The sequence below is a fragment of the Syngnathus leptorhynchus genome, chromosome 20 (assembly GCF_054491065.1).
Source record: "Syngnathus leptorhynchus isolate UIUO chromosome 20, UIUO_Slep, whole genome shotgun sequence".
In the NCBI taxonomy this organism is placed as follows: domain Eukaryota; kingdom Metazoa; phylum Chordata; class Actinopteri; order Syngnathiformes; family Syngnathidae; genus Syngnathus; species Syngnathus leptorhynchus.
Window position 1 is genome coordinate 4,577,901 of NC_141214.1, and position 27,620 is coordinate 4,605,520.

General features: G+C 40.1%; 7 protein-coding genes and 1 long non-coding RNA gene across 15 annotated transcripts in view; 4 read left to right on the forward strand and 4 right to left on the reverse strand.

Annotated features, from left to right (window-relative positions):
• LOC147041006 (tissue alpha-L-fucosidase-like) overlaps positions 1-1,475 on the forward strand; it is a 56,535-nt gene extending 55,060 nt beyond the window's left edge. The window contains exon 9 of one of the 2 annotated variants that reach the window (XM_085900679.1): positions 1,277-1,475. The gene's annotated coding sequence lies outside the window, so the exon portion shown is untranslated. Of the gene's footprint in view, positions 1-43; positions 1,216-1,276 lie in introns of those variants that run through there. The other variant, XM_085900681.1, reaches the window with a different exon arrangement.
• LOC147041008 (uncharacterized) lies at positions 1,033-7,538 on the reverse strand. 2 transcript variants are annotated; one of them, XR_015062897.1, is made up of 7 exons: positions 6,851-7,538; positions 6,558-6,618; positions 5,833-5,907; positions 4,669-4,750; positions 3,738-3,979; positions 3,373-3,653; positions 1,033-2,997 (listed from the first exon to the last, which is right to left on the reverse strand). It is a non-coding gene; the product is annotated as an uncharacterized LOC147041008 (long non-coding RNA). The 2 variants fall into 2 exon arrangements; XR_015062896.1 differs by lacking the exon at positions 6,851-7,538 and having other exon boundaries at positions 6,558-6,812.
• Positions 2,571-4,754, forward strand: LOC147041009 (uncharacterized). 5 transcript variants are annotated; one of them, XM_085900690.1, is made up of 14 exons: positions 2,591-2,662; positions 2,720-2,806; positions 2,990-3,030; positions 3,115-3,153; positions 3,234-3,289; positions 3,385-3,437; positions 3,535-3,563; positions 3,634-3,656; positions 3,758-3,835; positions 3,929-4,013; positions 4,083-4,140; positions 4,206-4,397; positions 4,499-4,562; positions 4,652-4,754. In XM_085900690.1, the coding sequence occupies exons 4-11, from the start codon at positions 3,117-3,119 to the stop codon at positions 4,124-4,126; spliced, it is 405 nt and encodes a 134-aa protein (XP_085756816.1). In that variant the 5' UTR covers positions 2,591-2,662; positions 2,720-2,806; positions 2,990-3,030; positions 3,115-3,116; the 3' UTR covers positions 4,127-4,140; positions 4,206-4,397; positions 4,499-4,562; positions 4,652-4,754. The 5 variants fall into 5 exon arrangements, with proteins under 5 accessions (XP_085756814.1, XP_085756816.1, XP_085756813.1 ...); XM_085900687.1 differs by having other exon boundaries at positions 2,894-3,030; positions 3,758-4,013; XM_085900689.1 differs by having other exon boundaries at positions 3,758-4,013; positions 4,206-4,413.
• gja4 (gap junction protein alpha 4) lies at positions 7,384-12,599 on the forward strand. Of its 2 annotated transcripts, none has more exons than XM_085900682.1 (2): positions 7,384-7,544; positions 8,937-12,599. In XM_085900682.1, the coding sequence occupies exon 2, from the start codon at positions 8,948-8,950 to the stop codon at positions 9,983-9,985; it is 1,038 nt and encodes a 345-aa protein (XP_085756808.1). In that variant the 5' UTR covers positions 7,384-7,544; positions 8,937-8,947; the 3' UTR covers positions 9,986-12,599. The 2 variants fall into 2 exon arrangements, with proteins under 2 accessions (XP_085756808.1, XP_085756809.1); XM_085900683.1 differs by lacking the exon at positions 7,384-7,544 and adding an exon at positions 8,335-8,627.
• On the reverse strand, positions 12,261-15,033 carry smim12 (small integral membrane protein 12). The gene is made up of 4 exons (XM_085900692.1): positions 14,340-15,033; positions 14,000-14,145; positions 13,183-13,511; positions 12,261-12,584 (listed from the first exon to the last, which is right to left on the reverse strand). Exon 3 carries the CDS (start codon positions 13,482-13,484, stop codon positions 13,209-13,211), a length of 276 nt encoding a protein of 91 aa, XP_085756818.1. The 5' UTR covers positions 13,485-13,511; positions 14,000-14,145; positions 14,340-15,033; the 3' UTR covers positions 12,261-12,584; positions 13,183-13,208.
• The window catches only part of csmd2 (CUB and Sushi multiple domains 2), a 148,983-nt gene continuing 135,714 nt past the window's right edge, over positions 14,352-27,620 (forward strand). Inside the window, exons 1-3 of the mRNA XM_085900693.1 lie at positions 14,352-14,477; positions 25,299-25,361; positions 26,998-27,134. The gene's annotated coding sequence lies outside the window, so the exon portion shown is untranslated. The remainder of the gene's footprint in view (positions 14,478-25,298; positions 25,362-26,997; positions 27,135-27,620) is intronic.
• On the reverse strand, positions 15,185-17,336 carry pef1 (penta-EF-hand domain containing 1). Its single transcript, XM_085900685.1, has 5 exons — positions 17,264-17,336; positions 16,649-16,880; positions 16,286-16,441; positions 16,064-16,207; positions 15,185-15,988 (listed from the first exon to the last, which is right to left on the reverse strand). The coding sequence occupies exons 1-5, from the start codon at positions 17,282-17,284 to the stop codon at positions 15,759-15,761; spliced, it is 783 nt and encodes a 260-aa protein (XP_085756811.1). The 5' UTR covers positions 17,285-17,336; the 3' UTR covers positions 15,185-15,758.
• On the reverse strand, positions 17,577-20,525 carry gjb9b (gap junction protein beta 9b). Its single transcript, XM_085900684.1, has 3 exons — positions 20,469-20,525; positions 19,048-19,491; positions 17,577-18,973 (listed from the first exon to the last, which is right to left on the reverse strand). Exons 2-3 carry the CDS (start codon positions 19,435-19,437, stop codon positions 18,506-18,508), a joined length of 858 nt encoding a protein of 285 aa, XP_085756810.1. The 5' UTR covers positions 19,438-19,491; positions 20,469-20,525; the 3' UTR covers positions 17,577-18,505.

The window sequence follows — 27,620 nt, forward strand, 5'->3', positions numbered from 1 at the left end:
CACACTGAGTAATTTTACAGGAAATATTGTTTTTGTTTTTCAGCACATTGAAAGCCGAATCGCTCCGGTGTCATGTCGGATATTTCTCCCAGCATTCAAAGTAGCCACGCTGAGCACTTAACTTAGACACTACTGTAAATGGGTCAGCGAGATGGAGCGAGTGAGAGAGCGAGCGCCCGTTCTAACAATAGGCCGACGTGGCCATTTGATAGCTGCATGGCATGAATGTTTGAGAGTATAAAAGTGTTAATGGTTAGCTTAATTAGCCGAGTCTTTTTTTTTTCTGTCACTGCAAAAGGGCTTCTTGTATTCTAAGAATATTCAAATATGATGTAACTCTACTGAGGTTAAGAATCATAAGCCACATTTTTCATTTTTCCCCACTTGAGTCGTTCAACAGGCTCATATTTTATTTTAGCCGTCAATTTTGTGCTCATTGGATTGATGATGTAATGAGAAGCGAATATAAAAAAAAAAAAAGAAACATGAGCAGTGAGAGACTGGCTGGGCTGAACCAGGCAATTAGATTAATTGCAAACTGTGCACGCAGAGAGGCAAACATTGAGAAAGCAGAACTCATCCTCTGAATGCAAACACTTACATCAGTGCTTCACTATCTTTCCCGCTCGTCTTCGGATGGAATGAGGCCAGAATATAGTAAGACGGTGATCTGTCAGGATGATTTACTTTCAATTAGATTTTGACAGCGCACCTTGCCTTTGCTGCCCTTCCAATCTCCATTTTGGGATGTAGCGGTAGGGCGTTGATTGGGTTGAACCTTGAGGAGATGACCTCTGATGAACCTGGGTGTTTAATGGTTCCTGTCTCTTGGTCAGTGGGTATTATGTTTAGAAGCGGTTATTAAAAATAAATAAATAAATTAACAATTTACCGCTATAATGCTGGAAAGGAATTGAACTTACATCATTTAAGTTGGGAGGCAAACATAATGCCAGTGAGCTATGTTGCCTTGTTACATTTGTTGAATAAGATTTTAATACTCACCTTTCAAATGAGAAATAAAAGCGAAACTGATTTCCAATTTTTATTTCTCAAACAAAAATATAATATAGCATGAGAAAAAAAATAAAGGCTCGTTTTACAGGCTGCATTTCTCATAGTGACCAGAAGGTAGCGACAGAGCGCTAGAAAACTATCGGTACCCCTGTTCATGAAAGAAATAACAAAGAATAAAATAATTACTTTAAAAATATATGCGATGCAATTCAACCAATACAATTGGACAGTGTTTTTAAATTGTGTTTTAAATTTGCAGGAGCTGCCGGACCAGGAGAGACCCTCTATCCGCCCCTCCACTGTTCATCAGCCTTCCAGCAGTATTCTCCTGGTCAACATAGCATCGAGAAGTTTATGGATGTGTATGTTTTGTTTCTGACACTTGGGTGTTTTATTCAAGGACTTTATTCATGATTACCAATAAAGCAAAGTAACAAATGACACTTGACTCTTTGTCCCATGTGCGTCTTCAATTTCAACCCAAATTGACAAATTTGATGACCACGCGTTGTGAGGCGTGGACGTACGAAGTTTAAACACTAAGTCCAAGTGTTTTTTTTTTTCTTTGCCTGCTTAATGTTAAATATTTTGAAAGACACACTTTAAAAATTCCGAAACTTTTACGGCACGGTAAGTAATGGTATAACAATTGGTCTGGTGACCAGGAGATACGGGTTCGAGCCCCACTCTGTGTAACATTTACTTATTATATTAAGTAATGTGTGAGATTCGACCTCAGTTCTCCTGAACACAAGGCAAAAGCTTTATCCACAAGACAAATTGAGATTGTAGTACATAGTTCCAGTTGTTTGTATTTGTAGTTGGGTCAAGCCCTTTCTTTGCAACACCCACAAAAAAAAGTCGGAAATTTCACGGCACTGTGAAATAATGGTATAACACTTGGTCTGGAGTTCAGGAGACACGGGTTCGAGTCTCGCTCTGTCACACATTTAGATATTATACAGAGTAATGTATGAGACTCGAACTCGGTTCTCCCGAACTCCAGGCAAAAGCTTTAACCTCAAGACAAATTGGGATCACGCTACAAATGTCCATTTGTCTGTATTTGTCCATTACTTTGGGCATGTGCATTAAATATACAAAAGAACTTCGAAATTTTTACGGCACTAAGGTCGAGTGGTATAACACTAGGTTTGGCGTTCGGTCAACTCGGGTTCGAGACCCACTCGACATCTACGAAGTAAACAGGTGGATGTCCGAGACTCGAGTCTCCTGAATTTAAGGCAAAATCTTTATCCATTCGACCAATCTGGATAGACTTAATAAGTTACACTTCAGTGTAGTTTAACCTTAAATTTCAAAGAGTTTTAAAATACTCTATAAATACAAACATCTCTCATACACAACAGGCTTTGGTCGAATGGTTAACACCTTGGCCTCCGAATTATCGGACACGGGTTCGAGCCCCGTGTATTCCACCCTCGATTTAATTTGCCATTTTCCTCTCGCATCGTGATTGAGCAGCTGTTTTTTTTTTTTTACTTTTTTTTCGCTCGTGACGTCATCACAAAAATACTATAAAAGACGTCACAAACGCGACAATCGTTCTCTCGCTCATTTCTGACACCACCTCGTGCAGCTCGCACGCCTTAGCACAGCATGCAGCGTCCAAAAGTTTCTCAAGGTAAGTCTTTACTGTTTTAGTAGCAATTTCAACTAACTGCTTTTGCCCTTTTTTTAGCCTCAACTTGCGCTTTGGACACGCAAGCTAAAACGTTTGCACTAGCGTCTTCTATCACAAATTGCATCGAACGCCATTCTGCCGCAGGTAAGACAAAACTTTTGCACAATTTCTCAACAGAATAAATGAAATCTTTTGATGCATGCGCGTTAATTCTTTCATTTCTTTCTCCAGGTGCGAAATCTTCCAAATGAGATGTCCGACTTTCTGAGCGATCACAAGTAAACTCTTTCAATGGACTGCATCTAATTGTCTCGTTTCTGTCCACAGGTGTGCATCTGCAACAGAAGAACCAAGTTTACTCCAAAAAGGCAAAATTCCCGTTTATAATTGCAGGACATCACAAGTTAACTCTTTCAATTGACTTCATCTAATTGTCTCATTTCTGTCCACAGGCATGCATCTGCAACAGAAGAACCAAGTTTACTCAAAAGGCAAAAATTCTGTTTATAATTGCAGGACATCTATCATTAAACTGATTAAATTGCCTTTTTTTTTTTTTCTTTGTTTGCAGGTTCAAAATGGCAGACTTGCTGTCCTTTCAAGCCTGGCTTCATGAGACGTTTGCAGGTCTACTCTTGTTTAACAAGTCACGTTGCTAATCCAAACTAACTGGTAAAGCTCATATTTTACAAGATTGGTTACAAGCTTACCGTGTCTTTCAGGCTAGCAAACTGCGGTTGGAGAGAAGTCCAGTGGCGCCCTGGGCTCTTCACTGGTGAAACACATGCACACCTACATGTACAAATGTTTGAGAAATTTATTTCAGCATGTGCTGTTTTTCTTCCTGTCATGTCCACCACATGGTGCCAAAGGACGAGCTCCCTGCAGCATGGATCGACTGGTGAAGTATAAGCTCCCAATTTGAACCAGTTGCGATGACAAACTCAACTAAAGTGCTTGACCTGTTTCAGGTGGTGCTGGTGCAGGCAATCTGGTAACAAGGAGTCATGATCAACTTCCTGTCCAACATTTTGACAAGTGATCTAACTCAGCAAAAATTTGCATTAACACTAACCTTTTTTTTTCTGTTCTTAGAGCAGTCCAGTTTCCAGTAAGAGTTCCCTCGGACGCTCTACCTGCCGGGCCAAGAAAATCTCCAAAACCATGCTGAAGGTCCTCAAGGCTGCCTCAATTTTCAATGTTGATGTGCCAAAAAAAAAAAAAATTGCTCAACACCAGGTTCACTGTTACTTCGTTTGTGTGCAGGCGTGGCAGTCCAGGAGAGTCTTTGCAACATTTCAGCCTGCTGTTACTCATCTGAGATTCAAGTGCACAAACGACCAAGCGGAAGGTTTCAGTCACAGTTAAAAATCAAAAGTCAACTTAAATTGAGTTGTGTCAATGTTCTTTATCTTTACAGGCAGAGGTGACAGAGCACCTGTAGCTCAAGCCAAACTGACATGAACAGTCCTCTGCTGGTAAGACAAGTACATTTAATTCAGCCAGAATGTTAAAAAATTTCAGCAACTGTTTTTGTGTCTAGTATTGTGATGCGACTCAAGGATCAGAATCTACGCCAATGAGAAGTGACAATGTCGCTGACCCGCCCCCTCTCCCACTTGGAGCAAGCGTCATCATCAAACAAAATGGACAGATGAGAGCTCACAGCAGAAGCTAGAGCAAAGACACATGCCAGCTACACTTGAGTCATCTCCAAGGCAACCTGAGAAGTGAGGTACATTTGCACTTAGGTGATATGCTCTTTACCTGCTCCTCATTGCACAACAATCGTGACAACTTTGTTCTAAAGATCTTTTTTCCCTTATTTTCTGACAGGTAGCAAGGAACTGGTTATGTAGCTCGCAACACTTGGTGCCATGAAGAAGCCTTTTTTGTTCTGGTAAGGTTCATGGTTATTTTTTTCTGTACAAAATGTTGACTGGACTTTTGACTTACAGATCTATCTTACACATTTCTTTTTGTCTTAAGTTCAGGCATGTACTCACCACTCGTCCGACTGGCCGACCACCTCACCACTCGTCAACGAGCAGACTGCCATCCAACTTAACTTGTGATTGAATGTTTACTCTGCAAAATAAAGTTTGATTACAAAGAACATTTAACTAATTTCTTCTTTCTCAAACACATCACAAATATCTAAACAAAAAAACCTAAAAAAATTTAAATTTTCAGAATTTTTTCCCCCCCCCCGAATATTTTTTCACCCGGATTTTTTTTCGCCTGAATTTTTTCAAAAATTTTCACAAAAGAGGTGGGTCAAAACTAGAATACTGCTTCATGATTGGCTGAGAGCTCAGAAATTGGGCGGAGCAATGAGAATAAAGGCCTGTGATTGGTTGAAAAGAGAGTGTGGCTATGCAAATGAGCTATTTTACGATTGGTCGTTGTTAAAGGGGCGTGTCATTGAAGATTTGGAGCATTCTGATTGGTCAGATGTGCAAATGCTGCATTCTGATTGGCTGTTCAAATGTGGGCGTGGCTATGCAAATTAGGTGCCGTGCTGTGATTGGTCAGACTGAATTTTGGCAGAGGTAGGAGGCGGGCAAAGTGGCACTTAGGTTTTGGAAGGTAGTTTTCAGTCTTGAGGTGAGCGTTGGCCTTCTGTCACTGCCATGGACACAAGTTTTTGACTGTTAACCAGCAGCTCACATGACTACAAGTGACAACGATTCAATTGCAGCCACTGTGAGTCATGCGAGATGCAGGCTAACAGTCAAAGACTTGTGTCCATGGCAGTGACAAAAGGCCAACGCTCACCTCAAGACCGAAAGCTTCCTTCCAAAACCTAAGTGCCACCGCAGCATCCACCAAATATGAAAGACTTGCACATAAAACACAAGGACTTGCATTCCAATTGAACAATTTATTGGACATAAATGCAGTTTGAAAACATTTGAGTCGTCAATGTTTGCATGGGACTAATTTGGTTGCGCACAAACATTGACGACAGGCCTTGCATGGAAGCAGCTTAAGTGTTTGATGAGCTCAGATGTGATGTCACTTCTAATGCCACCAGAGGTGTGCTCACCTTCTACCTGCTGGCGTTTGTGTGCTATTAAAAGTGACAGGAGAGGTGGTTGCACTCGCGGCCACCTTGTGGTGAAATGTGACATTGCATCAGCTCCTCAAGCGCAACACTACATACTCACAGGTTGCAGGTTGTCGTCCCTTCCACATGTACCACAAGGCTGGCCGCACCTTTGGAGCCCCAAACCTGCTCTATCCTGTCAAGCAAGCAAGCAAGCAAGCAAAAAAAACAAAAGAGGTATGAATAACATGACTTCACTCAAATAGGTTTTGTAAACATTCAAGTCTGATTATTAGAAGAAGAAAGTGGTATAATTTTAATTAGTGAATTTAAATGTACCAAAACACATGCATTTGTGTGAGTCATCTGTTTCTTTGTAATTATAATTGGCCTGCAAATGCAAACTGCGCATCAACTTTGTGTCACTACAATTGCAAATTAAAAATAGAGATGTTTTTTTTTTTTTTATTCGCCTTTATCTTTTTGACAGTCATAATGGCCCTCCGAAGGAAACTGACAAAAATGAGTTTGACAATACAAATCTCAACTAGAGGATGTGCGCCCTCTTCTGGGGTCGTTGTTGCACTGCACCCATCCCACTTTTCTTTAAGTGGAGGACGTCTTATGACAACTTTTTAACCTAGTGGCCTAGATACTCACAACTCACGACTAACTTTATGAGCACATAAATCATCTGAAAACAGACAAATAACTGATTCAAATCATATTTACAAAATAATATTGTGTCTCATTAGACTGTGCTGGTGTTCCTGATGAACCTCTCGTGGCACCGAAGGTGATCATGTTACATAGAAGAAAAAAATATGGAAAAGCAGCAAGTCCTACCTTCAAAGTTGTCGGCGAGTTGTGCAGGTAGACAAAAGCCAGCCGACGTGGAGTTTCAATTCTTGCAGTTTGCGTGGAAAACATGCAAAACAACATGGAGGTCAAACGCTTTCCTTGATTAACATTTGATCGACAGCCGAGTGCAACTTGTGGGCGTGCTCAAATCACCTTTGTTGATATTGTTCTGGATTTTTTTTTTTGCGAGCAACAAATAAACTTGATGTTATAATAATGCACCTGCATAGTTCTATTAAAAACGTCAAACAGAGCTTGAAAATATTTGCAGTACTCACCGGTATAGCTGCTCAATGAACCGGATGTGTGCGTATAGTAACCCTGAAAGCCAACAACATTAGGATCTTCTGAAATTGCATCGACAAAGAAACAGGCATTTTTTTTAGAATTAAAATTTGCAATTGAAACTCATATTAGTCGTCTATTTATTCTTTTAAGACAACAAATAAGAAATTAATGGCTTCTAAATTTAATATTCAGTGACAGAAAGTCAATGCAAACCATCCCATGCGCATTGGAGAAAATGTATTGTTTGTTTAGGTGATTGTCGCCGTCTTGTGGCGCAATGGAAAAATACACTCAATGTTCAAATCATTTTGTTAACTTCCACTGAGGCCAACCAAACAAATGAGGAATTGTGTTGCTGGATGGGTGATTTCTGAATTTGACATAGAATTAATTAATTTTACGCTAAATTTAATTATGCCGAGGACAAAAAGGGATTCTTTTTATGGACTCAATTAAAGTCTCAAATCTTATCCATTTGGAGCGTCAATGACGGGCATATACGTTTGCTCCATCCCATTTCCTGGACAGAGTTCCTGAGGGAGGGCCAAAGTGAACTCGGAAGCATGGGAAAGTTCTCCACACTATTTTTCTGATGACACGGAATCTTTTTAAAGAAAGCAAATACGATTCAGAGGAGCATTGAGAGAGGGACCAGGAGACTGAGACGTTCCGCGAGAGAGAAAGGTAAAACTTGTTTGGGATGGATTTGATCTGGATAAAAGTCTTTTGTTGAGATTAATAAATACTGTATAAATACTAATAATACTATGGTCAGACTTAATGTGCAACTTCTCTGCAATGTTAAAAAATTTAATATAAAATTATTTTAAACATCTTTTCGTGTTAATATTCCCTTTTAATTTATATTGCTTGTAACACATTGAGATATGTTGGCTTGATTTTTTTTACAGTAACAAGAACGTTTATTTATGGTACTCCTCACTTTAATTAACATTTTTATTTATTCAATATAAATGTATTTATATATCATTTTAGTTCATGTGTATATTATGTTCAAAGTAAAAATGATAGTGGAAATGCGTGTCCTACCAAGAATTCACAATGACAATGTGTATCGACTATATGTTGGATTTATTCTGCCCCTATTGATGTTTCATCTTTCCAAAGGGCTGAACTAACTAAAAAACATCAAGTAGTCTAAATAAGTCAACAAGGGTCACAGCGGTACCCCAGACCCCCCCCCCCCCCCCCACACACACACACACACACACACACACAGGATGTTTACTCAGATGTATGTGTGCGTGTGTTAGTTTATGCATGTAGCTTCCCGACAATGTACCGAGTCATTAACATTAAAGAGTGATGCAATCATTTTGTACCCAATTGAAGGTTCACAATGAATTCGATAGATCGATAAATTGATACTTTATTGAGCCCGGGGGGAAATTGGCGTTTCCAACAGGGTTCATAATCACAGAGTAGCTATGTAAAAGACTGATGACATAAGCGCAACTTAATAGACTTCTAGAAAAGGCCGGCGCCACAAAGAGATGGTGTGAAAGTTAAAAGCCATCAAAGCAAAGCAACAAAGCCAATACCAAAGAAAAAAAAATCATGGGAAATGTCAACAAAGCCCATTAGAACAACAAGACTGAGCTCATGGAAGAAGCAAGAGCCAGACTTGCTCCTTAGTAAAAAATGCAGGGCGGGCGACCATTTGGAAGACGTTAATAAACTGACATAATTGCACTTATGTATTAGCCGTGCGCTCGTTAAAACGCCTGGCGTGGAAATCAAATAGCAGTTAAGGTGTTAAGTGTTGTTGTTTTGTCAAGCGCAGATGTAAATGCAGCGGTGGTAGTTATCGACTCTTCTAATGACTGGAAGAAAAACTTGTGTGTAGCTATTGTATCCAATTTGAAAACAAAGAACGGACTATTATTAAACTAATAAATATATTCACTGCTTTAAAAGGGGCTTTTGTTTCAGGTTTGACCTGGTTCATTTTATGTGAGCTTTCTTAGTTGGAACATTATGAACAGTTCAAAACGGCAGTCTTTGTTAGCGCAAAAGCTATTTCTCATGTTTTGCCTTTCTGTTCCTTGTCCTCAGAGGAGCAGAGGATGTCCAGAGCTGACTGGACCTTTCTGGAGCACCTGCTGGAAGAGGGCCAGGAGTATTCAACGGGCATCGGCCGCGTCTGGCTCACTGTTCTCTTCCTGTTTCGTATGCTGGTGCTGGGTACGGCGGTGGAGTCGGCCTGGGACGACGAGCAAAGGGACTTTATTTGTAACACGCTACAGCCGGGTTGTACCGAAGTCTGCTACGACAGAGCCTTTCCGATCTCCCACTTTCGCTATTTTGTCCTCCAAGTCATCTTTGTTTCCACGCCGACCATCTTCTACTTTGGATACGTGGCCATACGTTCACGGAAGGAACAGGATGGCAAGCAGGTGGAAGAAGGTCAGACAAAGGGCATGGTGGAAAAGGATGCCAAAAATATGCCGGAGGATAAAGAAAAGCTCAGCAAGGGGAGCGTCGCCAAGAGGAGCCCACCTGACGCTCCGAAGCTGAAAGGCAGGCTGTTATGCGCGTACGCGTTCAGCATCCTTCTAAAAGTTCTCCTCGAGGTGGGCTTCATCTTGGGACTGTGGTTTCTTTACAACGGCTTCCAAATCGAATCCAAGTTCGAGTGCGTCGGCTTCCCCTGCCCTCACACGGTGGATTGCTTCGTCTCCCGCCCAACGGAGAAGACCATCTTCACCATCTACACTCAGGCTATCGCCGCCATCTCCCTGCTGCTCAACCTCATCGAGCTCCATCACCTGCTTCACCTTGCAATTTCACATCGGCTGAAGAAGCGTTACCGCTCCCAGGCGCCAGTGTACCGACCTCGGCCTGAGCGGACGGCGGTGGCCCCGCCGGAGGCTCCGGCGCCCCGAGAGGAGACGGCGGAATTGTACGACGGGGGCCTACCGCTGCCGAGCGAGGCTACGGCCATTTCGGTGTACAGCGGACCCGCCGAGGCGGGAAGCGACGTGCTCCCGAGCTATACCAACTGCATGGAGGCTATGCATACATCACGTCCACCCAGGAACCACTACACACAAAAGACAAAGAACAACCTCAGGGGTGTCTCAAAACAGAAGCACTATGTCTGACTGAGACTCAATGAAAGCTGTTTTGTTAGTTTTTAAAAATGTTTGTTTGCACATGACACTGGAGGAAAAGAGGTGGCCAATAGGAGACGGAATTAAAGACAAGAGCGGCATTGTGAGCGAAGTGCCTAAGAGGAAGTGATGCACTTGAAACATTGGACTGATAACCCAATTCGTAGAACGCGCTTCAAGGCGACCCCAAATTTTACGGTCCCGAGATATTTTCTTATATTATCTTGAATATGTTTGTGGAAAGAAAAATACTGTGTTGAGGCCACCGGATGTTATGTTAGTAATTAAAAGAGCTGTAAAGTACAATATATGGGATAAATATAAATATATTCCCTTGAGGTCCACTCCGTCATCCTTGGAGCTCTTCTCGGGCCGCTTAATGGAATGTTCTGGTCTCGGTGCTTCTCCCATGGGGATAATGGCCGGCTGTGCGGATACATGCATGTACGCACGTACTGTATTTTTCCTTGGATGGGGGTGGGATAAAGATATCCCAGAGGGTCCTCAAAACAAGAAAAAAAAGACAAATCCTAAGATTTCTTCAAAAAACGCTGCAAAATAAATTCACAATGTATTTATCGTAAATGTTTTGTTTATTTATTGTACTGAGGAGTTAGAATAAACTGTCACAAATGAATCTTGACTCGATTACCTCCCTGCCATCTTCAGCTACAAAGGGAGAAACGGCCTTTCACGTTCAAGGTTTTCAGTTTACTAGTTTTGTTCAGAACTGGTTTTGTAAAAGGTTCACGCTCAACTAAGTGGCATTTATTTTTTATGGCTTTATTTCACTGCAGTTGAATGTAAACATGATATACAATTACAAAATGATAGGAAGACAGTCTTCAAAAAGGAATTTTTGTTTTGTCATAGATCAATTGGCAGATATTGTTCCGCAAAACAATTTAAAGTTGCCCCTTTCCAAGTCTATTCACTAAAACTTGGCGGGCATCCCTGCGCAGTCGATTATCAAAGTCCAGGTGGGTGCAGCCATCTGTATGGGTGCAACCTTTTTATTGTTCATGAAAGTCTTATCACCAAGCAAAACGGGGGCGGGGGGCATTCAACAGATTGCAGGGGTCAACCTGTGTAGTCATTCAGGCTGCCAAGCAAAGCCAGCTTGAGCATCCGTTTTTTCTGGCAAATGTGATGATGACGAAGAACCGTCATTCTTTTTTGTCATTACCGGCGATTTCCCCATCATCAAAATCAGAATGCGTCACACAAATTACCTAATGTGAAAAAGATTCGGGGTGACACTCTGGGTTACAATAGTTTGGGAGTTGTGTTTAGTTTTTATTTTTTAAATTCAAATTCGGGGGAAAATAGATCATTTTAGAAGTTTTTATTGCTTTTAGTATTTGTTTTATTTTCTTGTTTTTTAAAAAAATATGCATTATTTGTTGAGAGCAAAATTTTTATTTAATGTTATTTTTATTGCTTTTTATATTTCTAGACCTTTATATACAGAATTTGGATTTTAATGGACCCGTGTGGCTTTCTTTTAGTTTTACTAAATGTAAAATATAGTTTGCTAGTTTTTTTTGTTTTAAATCAAGCACTCTTGTTTTCATTTTGGTATGTTGCCAGTAATGCTGTATTCTTTCTTCCGATTTTAGTTTGCTAAGATTGTCACTGTGTGGGAGGATGTTAGTGACCTCCCACATAAAGCCTTTTGGGCTGGACTAACATTGTGACTGTGTTTCCTGAGATTGTTGGTCATTGCGGATGCATTTCCTCACTCTGTTGATAAGCCACAAGTTATAGTCCAGGATCCATGTAACGCCTGATCATTTAAATGAAGGTACATAAACGAGGAATGAACAAACTGAGCACACAAAGGTGATATAAGCACCTAAGCGGGGAGAACGGCATTGGGGTGAATGAGTTCAAATTGTCTGATTTGAAAGTAATTATGTGGTTGTCGTTCTTTAGGGTTGTTTTGTTTCCTGGACTTTCATACTGGCACACGACTCTCTGTAATCATAACAACCTACAGTCCTGGCAGCCAGTCCTGAATTTGGATAAAAAAAAGGTCCAATCATTAAATTTAGATTCTGAACAGGAAGTGGGTCTGAATCTGTTTCCTCTTCCAGCATTGTTTCTCCCAGAGGAACATTTACGCTGACAATGGGGGCTGTAGTTGGCATTGTTAGTTGCTGCCCATCAAAAGCCAAGTGGACTGCGCACTAACTCAACATCAACAACGCACATGTGAGAGTAAAATAACAACAACATGAACTTTTACTTCATTATTTGTAATGCAAAAAAGGAAAGTTTAACAAAAAATATCCTTTAATGCATTACATTACCGCTTTACATAGTGCCTTCTTGTGGTTACACTTATATTGCAGGCTACATTGAAATTAAATGTGTGACAAGACTAGTAAATTGGAGTGACAACGTCACGTTCTGTTTTTGTGCAATGTTAGAATACCCAACAAAGGCAAAAACATGTTCAACTTGCTCTTCACCAAGTGTTTATCTCCAGTTTATGTGTGTACCTGTCTTCCTGGATAGGTGAAAGTCTATGTTTATGAGGAGGATGCTATTCCAGTAAGCAGGCACCACCTATTGTCAGGATGTTGGACTGAAAAAAACCAAAAAAAAAACAGAGCATCCAGCATCACTCATTATCCACCATCATCCAGCAGGAACAATGGACCCCCCTCCACTCCCGCCCTTTTCTTTCCCAGGAGCCTCAATGTTGCGTTCCCACAGTGCTGTCCACTTTGAAAGAATTGCTCCATTGTTACCTGTCCTCTAATTGTTCCCAAAAGGACGTAGACATACACACTCCCTCTTCCTCTCCATGCGGAGTCTAGCCCCAGAATGATTAACTCCCAAGAAGTCAGAGTTCAACAATTCAAACTTTATTCATCCACCTTTCACATGACCCACAGCAGGAAAGGCTCACTGTGCAGAGATGACAACTTTGAATAAGCTCCCATATTGATGGATGGTTGATTCCCTGTCCCATCAAAAGGTTCACGACCCCCCCTCCCCTTTATAAATTATTCTTTCTTGACACATTTAGAGGGAGATGTGCAGTTGCAGATTCTTCCTTTCTACAAGATTTCAGGACAGGGCTGTTACCTAATGATAGGTGTGAGGACATTGTTCTCCAAAGCACATGTTTACATACAGAGAGGCTTATAAGATGGATGAGAAGTCATTGTGATAAATACCGTAATGTCTGTATTTGATGAAGGTGTTAGCTCTTTTCTGGCCGGTTCCTGTTTAGAGCTGCTTTGGGTGTGAACTCCAGTTTGTCTTTCAGGCTGAGCACCTGTGTGCCATCCATCCCGGCTTGTTCCAGCAGTTTCCTCTCCTCCCTCAGTTCGAGAATGCTCTTCTCTTCTTCGTGAGGTTTGGGTGTCCCCCTGATGAACCACTCCAGGTGGTAGCCCACCGCTCCCACCACGAAGGCCACGGGGAAGGTGAGGTACACAGAGTAAGTTCGCATGGCTGTCCAAAGTACAGGCCACATGACTGCACGACTTTTCAGATCTAAATACTTTAGAATAATAAAAGCGGAATTAATTCTTGCACAATTCAAAGTGATATCGTGGCAGTATGAAACAGATGGAATGAACGACATGACATAAAAACACAGAATATACACGCCCCCATCGCGTGGCTACTGGGTGAGAGGCCTGTTCTAATGTCCGCCACAATATGGTTGTAAAAATAGCTTGGGTAATTGTTTTCTTAAATGACCACTGTATTGTATTGGACTAAATTACTTGAGAGGTTCATTTCTTTTCATGACGAGTTTTTATTTGGGGTGTCATATACAACAAGATAAAATGTCCCATTATGTACAAACGTATTGTTGTATAATTCTGTGCTTATATTTCCTCATTATTGTCACGTCATCGTGATGTAAGCTTGCAACGTCAACATTACACCAAATATTGCATACAAACGCCACTCTTACTATTATTTGTACTTTTTATTATTACCGTAGCTGTTTTACTCAGAAGAATTTGTCATTTGACTCACCTTTAACGCTTCGTGATTGCCGCAGTCGGTAAACGTAACTTCCTGGGGAGTGTTTACATTTCCTGAACGTCATTGTGATTGGTTGAAAACTCTTGTTCGTTTAAAGCAAGCGGTTGGAGCACTCTTGTGCTTGTCTTTTGCACCATCTAGTGTTCAAAATAGTATACAGCCAGGGAACGATCACAATAAAAAGTGAGCCAAAACAATACACATAAGTATTAAGCGGCAATGAGAGAACTAAAACAATACAACACAAAATGAAGCTAAATCTAGGTGTTCTATAACGGACATAGATATATTTATTTAAGTTTGTTCAATGTAGGATTGTTTTTCATTTTACCGGACGCGCTGATAAATTGGTTGCCTTTTGCGCAGCTCAGGGCAAATTGTCGATGGGTAGTGCGCGCACCCGGACCCTTTAGAGCAACGGACTGCACACTCCGAGGAGGTTACTACAAAAATGAGTAGTGGTTGTCTGGTGAGTTTTATGCAACGATCGTCTTGATTGACTTAAAAGAAATGCTTGTGCACCTGCAAACAATCTGTGGAAAGGCAGCCTGTAAGACCTTTGCGTGTTAATGATCATTAATATCTCGAGATCACACTGTTGGGCGCAAATACCTCAAGTCACTGCTTGTTCTTATGAAGACACCATAGGCACTGTTTGTGAACATGATGTTGGTGTGAATATTCATTTAAATCATAAAGCTATAGTCTGATAGTTCTAATACTCCAAATCAAAATTATTGTTGTAATATTCGCTGCTGATTATTGATTGGGCAAGCTGCAATGTATAATTTATTATTTTATGTAACTGTATTAATTAATAATGGTTTGCCGTTGGCAGTTTTCCCATGTATTTTCGATAATGATTTAGTTGAATTGATTAATTTATTCATAATGTGTACACTGCTAAATTAATCTAGTTAGATTCTGGAAATGCTTCACTCTATAATATACTTACAATAGTGTATATGTGTTTAAGGTTTTTTACCTGGTGGCATCAAACACAAAACCCAATAACCAAAAGTTACAAAAAGTTACAAAAAGTTACGGTGTCATTTGAGTAAAAGATTGCTGCATGACGAAAGAATTGCAGGTGCATCTCATTCAATTGTGTGTGCAGTGAAAATAAGGAAAATCGCATAACAATACCATTAAAAAAAAAAGGAATGGAAGCATCAATATTTGGCAACAAAAGCAAAATATGTTGGCATTTAATAACAGTACAAACCTCAATGGAATGTAAAATAAGTGCAAATGGAATAAACTTGTTTTGTTTCAATCTACATGTGTTTTTTTTTTTTACAATTGTAGCTAAGTAGTGGTATCAAGGTGCAAACATATGCGTGGGTTCTGAGGGCACCCTAAAAATACAAATATATATATATATATATATATATATATATATATATATATATATAAACCTTTTTACTCATCTAAAATACTGCATAGTTTAGTTGATAGCATGAGAGGGGAAAGATAGTTGTTAGTATTTATCAAATATATGTGGCTTTGAGGGTTAATAAACATCTTGATAGATTTTGTTAAAACAAAGCGGTACCACAAGTAGTAAACAGATAGGCATCTGTGGTGATGATGCAATGAATTCCTGTCATCTATTCAATCTATTATTCGTTTTTCAAAAGTTGTTACTGAACATCACGCTGTCCTCTCTAGGTTAGCTTTCATGTTGTTCCAACAAAAAGTCGCCGGATATGGTATGTCAAATACAAACCGCCATCTGGTGGTATTCCATTCACATGAGCCTGGTGATGGCCCCCGAGAGGAAGTCCTCATAGTTGAGTCGGATGTTGCCCGTCATGGTGGTGTCTTTCTCCCTGAAGACATGTGTCATGCTCTGCAGTTGGGTACACACCTGGATGAAGCGATCCAACTGTATGCCAGGGCGTGCGGGATGCGCGCTGAAGCGCCGCACCAACGACTCAGAAAACTGTGGGCTCAGGTTGTAGCCCATCTGTGACAGGGCTAAGGGGATAGAAGAGGCATGAGATAAATTTATTGGGGGCAATGGACCTGCTTGGAGGTCTCAAGAGGGGTTACCTTGGTGGAGCTCTGTACCACTGATGGATCCTGAGCGGTCCCTGTCATATTGCTGAAAGAGCGCTCTCCACTTTTGCATGAAGTCCCACAGCGCAGAGAAGCCGAAAATGTCCATCCGACTTGACTTTGTCTTGTCAAACATGTCTAAGGCAATTCAAGTATATTTTAAATAAAGGTGTATTTTCATGTGGGTCATGATGGGAGTGTGTGTGGAGGTCTCACTGATCATCATGAGGCAAGTCTCATCATTAAAACTGGACCAGTTGGAGTTGACAAGCGCCTGTTTCAGCTCCTTCAGGTTGATGAAGCCGCTGTGGTCCGTGTCGACGCTTTGGAACCACTGGTACGCTTCTGGATTGACACCGGGGGGAATGTTCCCTAAAGACAGAATAAGGGCCAAGATGAATGTGTGAAGAAGAAGAAGGATGTGTGGCACTTCAAGTTGTACCCTGATGTCTTTAATCATAGGCTTCAGCAGTCTCATCCTTTTGGGACCTACAAAGTGAACCTGCCTGTGTGGCATTCATTTCACATCCATCATTTTACTGCAGGCAATGTGAAGAGAGAACAAAGGAGGAGCAGTACCTGACGGAGGAGGATTGCGATAAGGACCTCCATGAGGTTGCCCTCCGTAACCTGCAGCCCCCGGCCCGCCTCCGTAGTGCCCCCCTTGTCCTTGCCCATAGTAGCCTCCTGCTGGAACCGCTGCACCGCCGTATGGAGCTGAGGGTGCAGATCCATATGGAGCGCCAGCTCCACTGTAGGGGGCATTTGGGGCTGGGTGTCCTACCCCTGGGTATCTTACCCCTTGGTATCCCTAAAAGAGTCCATTACATAATTCATGGGAGTCATTTCTAGAAATTAGATGAATGAAACGTATCCACTACGAAACTAATGTAACAGTTACATACCGTGCAGTCTGTACATATAATAGACAACAAGCTCAATATAATTTCACATTTATTCTACTTTTACGGTCAATAAAACGTGGCTATTGGGCGCAAGTTTTCGTAGTTCATAGTTTGTCTGACGTGTCAACAATTTCAACTCGTAGCTGTAACATGCTAACTACGTTTGACATTTCATTGAAACAAACTAATACGAACACAACAAAAAATTTAAACCGTAGAGGTAAAAACGTGCTAGGGGAGACAACTTTAGTTTCACAAACATCACAAAAAGAATAAAAATATATAATACCGCTCCGTTGTAGTAACTCATTTTTTTTTCCAACTTCCTTTAAGCAAGAGGCGGGACTTACTCGCTTCGAGAGCTGCTGATTGGTTCATTTCATTATCGTTTTCTATTCTGATTGGATAATCATATTAGTCGCGTCATGATGATGTCATTCGAACTGACTCGTATCTTTTGCTTGGATCATGATGATGATGATGATGATGATATGAATATTTTTTAAAAGGAAAAGACAATTTTTAAAAGTTCACAGTAAATTTATCTAGTACAGCATAGAAAGAGCTCAAATTTATATTACATAAAAAATAAATACAAATACTAAAAATGAGCCCTTGGAAAACAAATTTGACTCAGTGGGACAGATTGGTAGTTTATTCCATTGGTCAGTTTTTATTAAGACAATTTGTTGTGAACTGCCTTTTCCCAACCGAATGAAAGAAAACTAACCAAAAAACGTTATGTACAGTGCCTTTAGCATGAACTTTACTTTCATTTTCTTTGTCATTTGCATGCACAGATGCAAAACAAAATTCTGGATTAAAAGAGCGAAAATCCATTAAACTATTATACCAAAAAGGGGAAGATATGGATATGTATAGATGAAGATAATGTCTACACAGACTTATATTTCAGGGAGATTGTCAAGACTGAGCCAAAATGAGACTTGAAGAGTACTACTGAGCCCTTTTGACTATGCTGAAGTTTCCTTGGGCAGCATACAGAGCCCGTACGTTCTGAGACAAGAGTTAAAGTGCTTTGAGTGCTTTGAAGGTGGGAAAGCGCTACAAGTGAAAACCCATTAACCCATTAGGGCTGTTAACTGCATTATCTATGATGGTCAACACAAAGGAGGCGAGTCCTTGTACCCCAAATAAAAAATGTCCAGAACTAGATCTTTCTGGAACTTCTTTACTGTACACAAAGTAGCGACCTCGTAGCCACAGCTAAACAATAACGAATGAAAAGCGAGAACTGACCTGTATCATACACTCGATTACTCGATATTTTTTGGGATATATGACGTGCTTGTATGCTTTCAGACAAGCTTAGTTTTGGAATACGATTTGTGAATTTCTATTCAAACCTAGTGCAGGGCATGATGTGGTGGGAGTGGGGGTCCTTCAAGTGCATGCACAGATGATCCCTTTGGACAAAAAGTAATTTCCGTTAATTTACAAGTCATCTGTGAATCGATGAGTATCTTTGGAACAGCTGCCGTCAATGGAGTCTTGAGAGATTCTTCGCTCCTTATATAATGTCAATGTTGCCCTTCTCGCACGTCGAATCATTTCTAGTTTTTTTGTCTCCATCCTCAGTTATCAGGTTATTGAGGTTACGGAGAGAGATGGTGGGATCCACTCGAAAGGAATCTCTGGACCTGATCTCAGATCTGGGCGCAGAGAACTGTGTCATTTCATGAGTGTTGGCGAACTCTCTTCTCATCATCATCTTCTTCTTTCGATGGTGTTTCAGCATGCGCTTGCAGATGAAGTACACCATCTCACTGATGCACATTAAAATGCAAACGACAGATGAGACCACCATGAAGAGGGTGAAGATTTTTTTCTCAGTAGGCCGGGAAATGTAGCAGTCCACCGTGTTGGGGCAGGGCTCTAGAGAACACTTTGAGACCCGGGGCATGTCGAAGCCGTTGTAGATGTAATGGAGGATGTACAGGAAGCCGGCATCAAAAGTTGCCTTAAAAATCAGGCTGACCTAATTTGAAATAAGAACAAATCTGCTTTATTACTAAAATCGGGACTTAAACATTTAAAGTGTCCCGTCCTTACCAAGTAGGTCCACCACAGACCTCCACGTTTCTTCCCAGGGTTGGCATATCTGTGAGCTCCCTTATGCGAGGTGCTGTACTCCAGGTCTTTCTTTTCACGATATTTGACGTGACATGTCACCAACAATGAGGGACACGTTACAAAGATGAGCTGCAGGGCCCACAGGCGGATATGAGAAATTGGGAAGACGGCGTCGTAGCAAACGTTGGCGCAACCGGGCTGGGCCGTATTGCAAATGAAGTCCTTGCTCTCGTCCCCCCACACTCGCTGAGCCGCCACAACGAACACCAACACCCGGAAAACGAAAACCATGGAGAGCCAGACGCGGCCGAAGGCTGTGGAGTATTTGTTGACCCCGCTCAGAAGGCTCTCCAACGCGGACCAGTTCATGGCCGCTACCTCAGCAAGTCAAGTGATGAAGTTCTCGTGGGATCAACCTGAGTGCTGAAAATGAAAGTAGGAAATTAAAATGCATCTTTTTCCACCCTTTTTTTAAATAAAGACCGCAATTTTTTTGGAAACATTTGGATTAATCAACTGATTCAGTCGAGTCACATTTCAATGTTGATGTCGAAGGAGTAAAGCGTGAGCTAAACAAATTTTGTTATGTTGAACTGCACTGGATTTGCATTTGCATTTGATTTGCATTTGCTTTTCTTCTTCCGTGTGATATATTCAACTTCAAAAATTGCTTTGGCTGAATTAGAAAGTAAAAATAGTCATGGGGTGATTTAAAAAAAAAAATGATGTTCGAGTATATGCTGCTGATTTGGGGACTTTTAATCATGTGAGACTTTTGATTTTTTTAATACATAAATTCATTCTGCAGCACAAACACCCGAGGAGGCACATTTACATTTTTAAAAGCTACTATTACATAAAACAACCCCAGACGCCGCATTGATTGCTTAGTGACCTGCCATACAGGTCGAGCAAGTTTTTTTTTTTTTCATCACCAAGGTAGTATCTATCTGTAATTCAACACACAAGGATAGCAAGGTGTGGTCTTTTGGTTTCTGAATAAAATGAAACTTCTCATAATAATATGAGAAGTGGATTATTTCAAGAAACAAGCAACCACAAAGTATAATTTGGGTCAAAACGTTTGAATAATAACTATGAAATGTACAGAATTCCCCCTTTAGTATTTAACATGTATATATATATATATATTTTTATATTCACTAGAATTCTCCCCATTGCAGTTTTTCGCCACAAAAAAATGATTTATTATGTATAATAAATAGAGAATAAAAAAAGAGCCCTACCTGAATCTTAAACTTTGTATGTTCATAACAGTTTATGCTAAATATGGCTTAAAGTATTTTAACGGATTAAACACACAATAGAGAGACATTGTAAAATTTTGGTAGCATCAAGAATCTCTAAAGGTTTACAATTAGTGTCGACAGACAACTTACCTTTGTTGAAGGAGAGGCTTTGCAAATGAAATGTCCTTGACAATGGCAACATAAATAACTTGACTCATGCTTCCTGATGATTTCATGGGTGGAGCTTAAACCTCAAAAGCAACTTTTTCTTTAATCATATGTTTTTGTAAGTACAGTATAATTAGTACACGAGGGTTAACATAGATAAGGTGAAAGTGTAAACAAAAAAAAAGCTCCTGTTTTTTTTTTTTTTTTTTAAACCCTAATTTTTTGTGACAAACTAGGAAGAATCAAAACCACAACAGCATTGCCTTTCACTTTTACCTCATACTTGAAACACACTTGGTTTCATAATGATGAAAACATATTTTTGTGTTTTTGACACAAAGCATTGTTCAACTACAAATCACTCACAAAAATAATGTGCTGCTTTGTGGGCTATTGTGGGAGTGATTTATTGAATTGTATGAAATTTAGGCCCAGGAACAAAATGCCACACAATCTTAACAGAGGAAATAATTAGAGTCATTATTTTGGTCTAACTTGCTGTGTTTGACAACATTATACCATTTTTATTTCGGTAATAAAGCTTTTTACACAGCCATTTTGTTAAGCACAATACCGCTGGAAAAGAAATGTGAAAAAATAAAAATGCATTTGACTGTAAATGCCACTGCGGAAAGTACACAACACAGTTTCTTATCGTAAACTAAGGTTGTTCAGTTTAGCCCTGGGAAGTAATAACATCTTTACTCAAAGGCATACGACTTTTATAACATATAATAAAATTAGGAGTTGAACTTAAACTTGCATTGAAATTTGTTAAAACTTTCAAAAGAACATCATCATTTTGTTCACAATTCTTTATTTGCATACAGAAACGGAAGGTAAATAGAAGCATGCAAATTGCATGTAAACTGAGTCAATGCCTTGTGCCACCCTTCCTTGCATAGTTTTGTTTTCGTTCCTTTGCCGTGTCAGTTGAATTGGAGACACACCCTTTGGAAAAGTTCCACAAAAAAAGTAAATGACATCAAACATTTTAAAGTACATGCAAGTAAATAGGAGATAAACTCATAAAATAGCAAGTTATTGTAAGATAAAACAGAAATGGGAACGAGGGTTTCATTTGAGATGGTTTAAATTGCATCGAAGTCTGGACTATAGTCACAAAGCAAGATTTGTCACATTATTGTGTAATTGCTGCATTTTTTTTTTTTATATGGCAAAATTCATCTGCAGAAAGTTATTCCAATCTATTGCCTCTAGGAGCTGCTAATGTTCCATTCTTGGCTATTATACTGTCGACCACAAGAAGGAGAAGATATGTCCAGACCTTAAAAATAAATAAATAAGTAAATAAAAGATGTTCTGCATAAGCAGCTGGATCATCTGTAATATGAAAAACCGCACTCGCTAGCTCTTTGAATATATTCACAAGATCTATTTGCACACAGCTGTATATTTTTTATATTTTGGTTAACAATGGACTCGGTCATGACTTAAAAGAAAATATAGTTACATTCTCTCTTTTGATAATACGGTTGTAAATAAATTTTAAACATAACGCCCTTGATCAAAATAGCTAGGCCAGGACACCGCCTAATATTAAGAATGAGGCATCATAAAATTTTTCTGTAGTGAGTATTAAAAGCAGTAAAAATCAGGCGCTATAAAAAAAATCTTTGCAACAAGTACAATATATTTCATATATAAAAAAAAATATGATACAAAGCTTAGCAGAGAGCATTGAGTGTTTTTTTAAAAGTTAAAATAGCTCATCGCAAGATTATGTCACCATACCTCATTAATATTCATGAGACTGTGACTACTGCGTGTTTTGCTGATGCTAACCGCATGCAAATATAAAGGCAATATAAACCTATATCTGTCCTTGTTTACAAATTCACATATATGAATCGATGAGATGCTGTAGACTGCTGGAGAAAGAAACAGGTAAACGAGCTGAGATATTTTAACATTATGCTTTGTTATTCAGAAGGAAAAAAAAGTTAGAATAAACTAAGGTTATCCTCTAAATAGGTTTAACGGGACTTTAATTGGAGCTATGTGATGGATAATGCTTTTGTGGCTTGTTACTCAGCAAGGGAGGACATTTTTGTGAATAATTACTTTGCTATTTGGAACATGTTCCATTCAGTCATGCCAAGTTTAAACCTCAGCGGACTCCTGTTTTGTGTTCAAAATATTTACTTGGTTTTTTTTCCCCCATGTAAGCCACGAAAACAAATTTACAGCCTCTACAGTTCTGCTTTGTGTGTCCATAGAAAAGCTCACAAAGGCTTGAAGCTTGAAATATTCACGTATTTGAACATGAGGCTTATCAACAAACTTTTTTTGGGATGCTAACATGATATAAATGGATTTTGACTCATAATGTCAGCTTTTCGACAGCAGTTATAAATGCCCGGCCTCACGCTGCGCTCCTCGATCTTAACGCAGATGTAATTTGACAAAGGGAAAAATTGCATCTTTAATTTCAGTTTATTTTGGTTGGTTGCAAACTGTTAGACTTTTTTTTTTTTTTTTGCACTTAGCCTTTGCAAAAATTCCGAACCTATAAAACTCAGTTGCCTGCTTCCACATTCTTCCCTTGTATCTTTTTAGTCGCCCATTTTGCAGTCATCTTTTATAACCCAGCTGTGATTGTGTTTGCCTCAAAATGACTCAGCAAGTCACCATATGTGCACTAAAGTGTCAGTAAAAGAATATTGCTGGAGCGAATAACGAGAGATTGAAGCTTTCACACAACATGAAATAACCAAGAAAACGACTTTAGTTCCTAAACATGGTGGACTGTCTTCTTACGTTCAAGATTTGGTTTAGATTTTTCTTTTGACAAGGTGGTTTCAAGTATTTTGTTCAGTCCTCTGTAGTCTTCCGGGACAGCGAGATGTTTGTCTAATTCTACAGATACAGTTAATGACCGAGAGAGCTCCTATCTTGGCCTAGCATCAGATTTATTGCACAAACTGGAGGCCCTTTATCAAGCATATCAGCAAAGTTCATATCGATCGTCTGCGCCGGGCAGGTTGAGGTCGCTGAACACGTCTGTAGATGATACTTAAATATGAGCTAGGGCGAATGTGAAACAAGTAATAATAAAAAGTACTGTTTTCTGTGCTTGGGAGAATAGTTGTGATTTTTTTTCTTCCAGAAATCCTGACATTTTATCAGTTGTTGGTGTTGTGGTGGTAGACGTTTGTAATATTCGCTAAAAAAAAAAAACAATGTCGTTGCAGCACCTAGTTTGTTGGTACCTAATGGCCAGTGAATAGTGTGTTTTTTTTTTTTTTCAGCCTTTTATCTCAAAGCAGCTTCTGGCTATTTTCGGAACAAAATGTGAGATGAAAATCATTCATGACAGAATGTTGCATGTTGAATGAAAGAGCTCAAAGCTACAGTGAGAAGCTCGGACATGGAAAGTATAATATATTCAAAATGGGCTGTCGCTTTTATTGCATGTTTCTACCATCAAATTACGTGCTCAGGATCAAACTCGTAGCCTTTGGGTTGAGAGACCCCCATACCACCCACCCATTATTCTAAAGTGGATTCAAATGCAGCTAAATTGCGCCATCAGCACCACGGACAGCGTTGTGCTCCATCTCACATTGCTCCCAACCACGCCTGGCAGTGAGCAGCACCTTGGACAGTTCAGCTCTTCTGCTCCTGCCCCTCTCATCCTGTTATGCTGCGGCCAGTGAGAAAAAAGAGTTTGACACCCCTGGTATAGCTTATCTGTTACCTGTTCTGACTCCACCCACTCTTGAACGCTGCCCAGCCTGACTCCCCACCTACCAGGATGGTGTTATGCATTTTTAAGTCCAAACCATTCTCCAAATAGTCTGTCGTAAATGGGAGATCCTTTAACCTTGTGCTTTATTGTCTTGGGGCTGGAAAATAGGTTTTATTCTAGGGTGAAGATGAGATAAGACTCTGTCAGGGATACCGGGCGGCCCCGCTGCAGGCTCATTGCAGCCCAGACGACGGACATTACATCTCTCCCTCCCTTTTCGATAGACCCCCCCCCCTCCCTTCCATTGTCACTTTCATTACATTTGACACTTTTGTGCTTTGACTTTCACGTTCTTTAACTTTTTCCAAGCGCTTTCGACGTCACTCATCTTCATTATCTTGTCGTTTAACCATTTCTGCTTTCATTGTGATCATTTATCATTCTGCCACCTACTTTTTACGACCTCGTGGGTGTGTGCCTCTTTTGCTCTTTGTTCGCTGCGGTCCTCCTCGCATTACTTTGCTTGTGTTGCACGCGTGCCCTACACAACTAATGTTTTGTAGTTCCATTAGTGTCACATCTGGTGCGTCTTGGACATAATTTGCTTACCTTGGCTAACTGCGTGTGCAGCTGTTAGCCACGGCTGACACTTGAGCTGTAAGTGCTCCAATTCGGCTAAGGTTGTCTTGCTATAAATTGCCCCAGGCTGAGGATGGAGGACACCTTGGCGATAGTCTGATGCTTCCCGGAGTGCTCGGGAATTAAGTATATGTGCCACATCGGAGAAGCTGCTGTTGTAAGGAATTTTCTTAGGTGATAGGGCAGAACTTGACGAAGCCATGAGACAGAGTTGAAGATTTTTGTGACCGGCATTTCAGACCTCAATAATTCCTATTGCTTAACATTACATAAAGCCAAGAAACTAACTCGTTAGGTACATTTTAAATCATTTTCCTTGGTAGCACACATTTTATTTTATATCTTCAAAAGGACAGTATTTTGTAACATTTACAATTGGAGCCACACAATTATATAAAAAAAAAATCTCACAATGACAATGTAATCTTCAACTTTTTTTTTTTTCTCTTCTACTTCAACAGGCACAGTCTTCTCTGAATCTCGAGCTACTTGAGCACGACGTGAACCCAAGTGTGGCGCTTGCTGTAAGTAATTAATGCCTTCAGCATATTTAGTGGGCATTTATGTCACATCCCCAGTGCAAGTATGCAAAGGTTACAGATCCTCCAGACAATTAAATACAACAAAACCCATAAATGGAAGTTTGCATGTGAATGTTTTGTAGCATCACTATGGAATTTGACTGCATTAAAGATGAATAGCTTGCATAGCTGCTTTATTTCTAACCGCCATCACAGGCCAAATTAACTAACAGCGAACAAAATAGCGACATTTTTGTTTGGAACCTGTTCCTTCTATTGTTTAAAAAAGAAAAAGGTCAAACCAGTCTACCCAAAAATGATTATGTTCAACTTTTGAGTTTCCAATCTGTTTTTTGTGTATATTGGGTTTTTGTTGTCTTCAATTTCTGTTGGCTTGGCGTAGCTGAGTTGGATTGTAAATATGTCAACTCACCCCCTCATAGCAAACATTAGCGGAATGCCAAGCCTGTTTGTGAAGAGGAGATGATGCTAATCAAATGGATAAAGCTTGTGTCGGGTGGTCCGTTTGATCCGAGTCGAGCCAAGATATAGCAAGGCTGGTTAATATTTGACTGGCTATTTAATGTAATCTCCTCTCAGAGATGATCTGAAAACATCACATGACACATTCACAAATATTTTTTTTAAAGCTATTACATTCTTGAGCAAAAAATAAATAAATCTTTATGTCCGTGTCTTCAGATGCACATCTCGTCTAGATTTACTGTCACTCTCTACACGGTCCAAACACGCAAAGCACTTGACATTATTACAAGTGGGTGAGTCCGGGAGACGTCAGGTTTGATGTTGACATTCACTGTGATTACCATGTCTGTTTGAATGATCCTTCAAACACAAAAACCCCACCTGAGCTCTCCTTTTCTATATGGCACGGGCGGGGGCATGTCTATGGATAATGCTTCTTTTTTTTTTTTTTTTCAACCCTCTTGACTTTAAAAAAAATAAAATAAAAGCTAATTTTTCACTGTAATATATTTGTACCTAGCTTCATGGATGCTGCTTAATGTTTGTTACTAATCTAGTGTGTGCCTTGAAATGACAGCCCTTCCCCACCGTCTGTCTCTGTTGCCATGATACATCACAGATGTTATCGCTTGATTCCTCATTTTCCACCATACTGCATGTCAAACTGAGTGGCGGTGTCATCGTGACTACTACCGCATACAATCTATAAAGGAGTTATTCATTCATTCATCTGAAATGAAATGTCTTCACTTGCTGTCGATCCGACGTGTCATCACACTGACACTGTTTTAACAATTGGACCACTTAGAGGTTCGCAGGTGCCACCAGTGCTTGGCAGATAACAGACGATAAAGAATAAATTATGTTAAAAGCTAGAAATAAGTGATGCTTTGTCTCACTTGATCTACTACACTCGAAAATCCACAAAGACTTTTGGAAACAGCTTGAACAGAGCATTTTTTAATTTTTTTTTTGCATCTTGTATCAAAGTGAAAGCCAATTTTGGATTGTGCCTCATTTGGTGCTCAGAAGCAACTGTCCTTGATGCGGAACACAAGTGTGACGCGAGCTGTTTCCAAATTATTCCAAAATAAAATTCCCCGAAGGTCTGGTGAACTTTTGATTGATGCCGATCCTCCCTACGGTTTCACAGGCTCCACTTCGGTCTGGCCGGCACAATGCTCTTGACGGCGTGAGACTGCAGGCTGGCTCAGTGAAGCTCAGATTCCCCCCCCCCCCCCCCCTCCTTTCCCTGCATGGAGACTCCCCGATCTCACTGTGATTTTCTAGGTCAGTATGATCACAGCAACACATGCATACACCAGGGTGTATAAAGACTGGCAGGATTTTATTTTAACATACTTGAGTGAAAAATGACAAATTAATCCGTGAAAGAAATTCAATATGATACCTGTTTTACTGTAACAAATGCCAACTTTTTTTTTTCTTTTACTGACCATATTAATATTTGATCCTGTAGCTGTAAAAAGTAAATAAGGATATATACGATCAAATTCAACTTTGGGGGCATCTTTACGTTTCATCACACTGAGAACCTAAGGGCCCCCCCCCCCCCCCCCCCCACACACACACACACACATCTGAGCCCTCTTTGATATCCTGCCGTGACTGTCTTGGCACTGTGGAGAGGTACCCCACATCAAATAGAGGGAATTGCAATATCAGCAAGCCACGAGGAGCTCTCGAACAGGATAACCGTATTCCACAGAGAGAAACAGACCCAAAAATGAGCCAAACAAACAAAGCCCCAAAAAT

Bases quoted from the DNA above. Each gene is read 5' to 3' on its own strand.
- gja4 (XM_085900682.1), top strand. From the start codon at position 8,948: ATGTCCAGAGCTGACTGGACCTTTCTGGAGCACCTGCTGGAAGAGGGC.
- gjb9b (XM_085900684.1), bottom strand. From the start codon at position 19,437: ATGAACTGGTCCGCGTTGGAGAGCCTTCTGAGCGGGGTCAACAAATAC. The intron at 18,974-19,047 runs GTAAGGACGGGA...ATTTCAAATTAG, and splicing joins GTCTGTGGTGGACCTACTTG to GTCAGCCTGATTTTTAAGGC.
- LOC147041009 (XM_085900688.1), top strand. From the start codon at position 3,117: ATGCATCTGCAACAGAAGAACCAAGTTTACTCAAAAG. The intron at 3,438-3,534 runs GTGAAACACATG...ATGGTGCCAAAG, and splicing joins GCGCCCTGGGCTCTTCACTG to GACGAGCTCCCTGCAGCATG. The intron at 3,564-3,633 runs GTGAAGTATAAG...GACCTGTTTCAG, and splicing joins CCTGCAGCATGGATCGACTG to GTGGTGCTGGTGCAGGCAAT.
- smim12 (XM_085900692.1), bottom strand. From the start codon at position 13,484: ATGTGGCCTGTACTTTGGACAGCCATGCGAACTTACTCTGTGTACCTC.
- pef1 (XM_085900685.1), bottom strand. From the start codon at position 17,284: ATGAGTTACTACAACGGAGCG. The intron at 16,442-16,648 runs GTACTGCTCCTC...TTCTGTCTTTAG, and splicing joins TCGCAATCCTCCTCCGTCAG to GGAACATTCCCCCCGGTGTC. The intron at 15,989-16,063 runs GTAACCCCTCTT...CTATCCCCTTAG, and splicing joins TGGTACAGAGCTCCACCAAG to CCCTGTCACAGATGGGCTAC.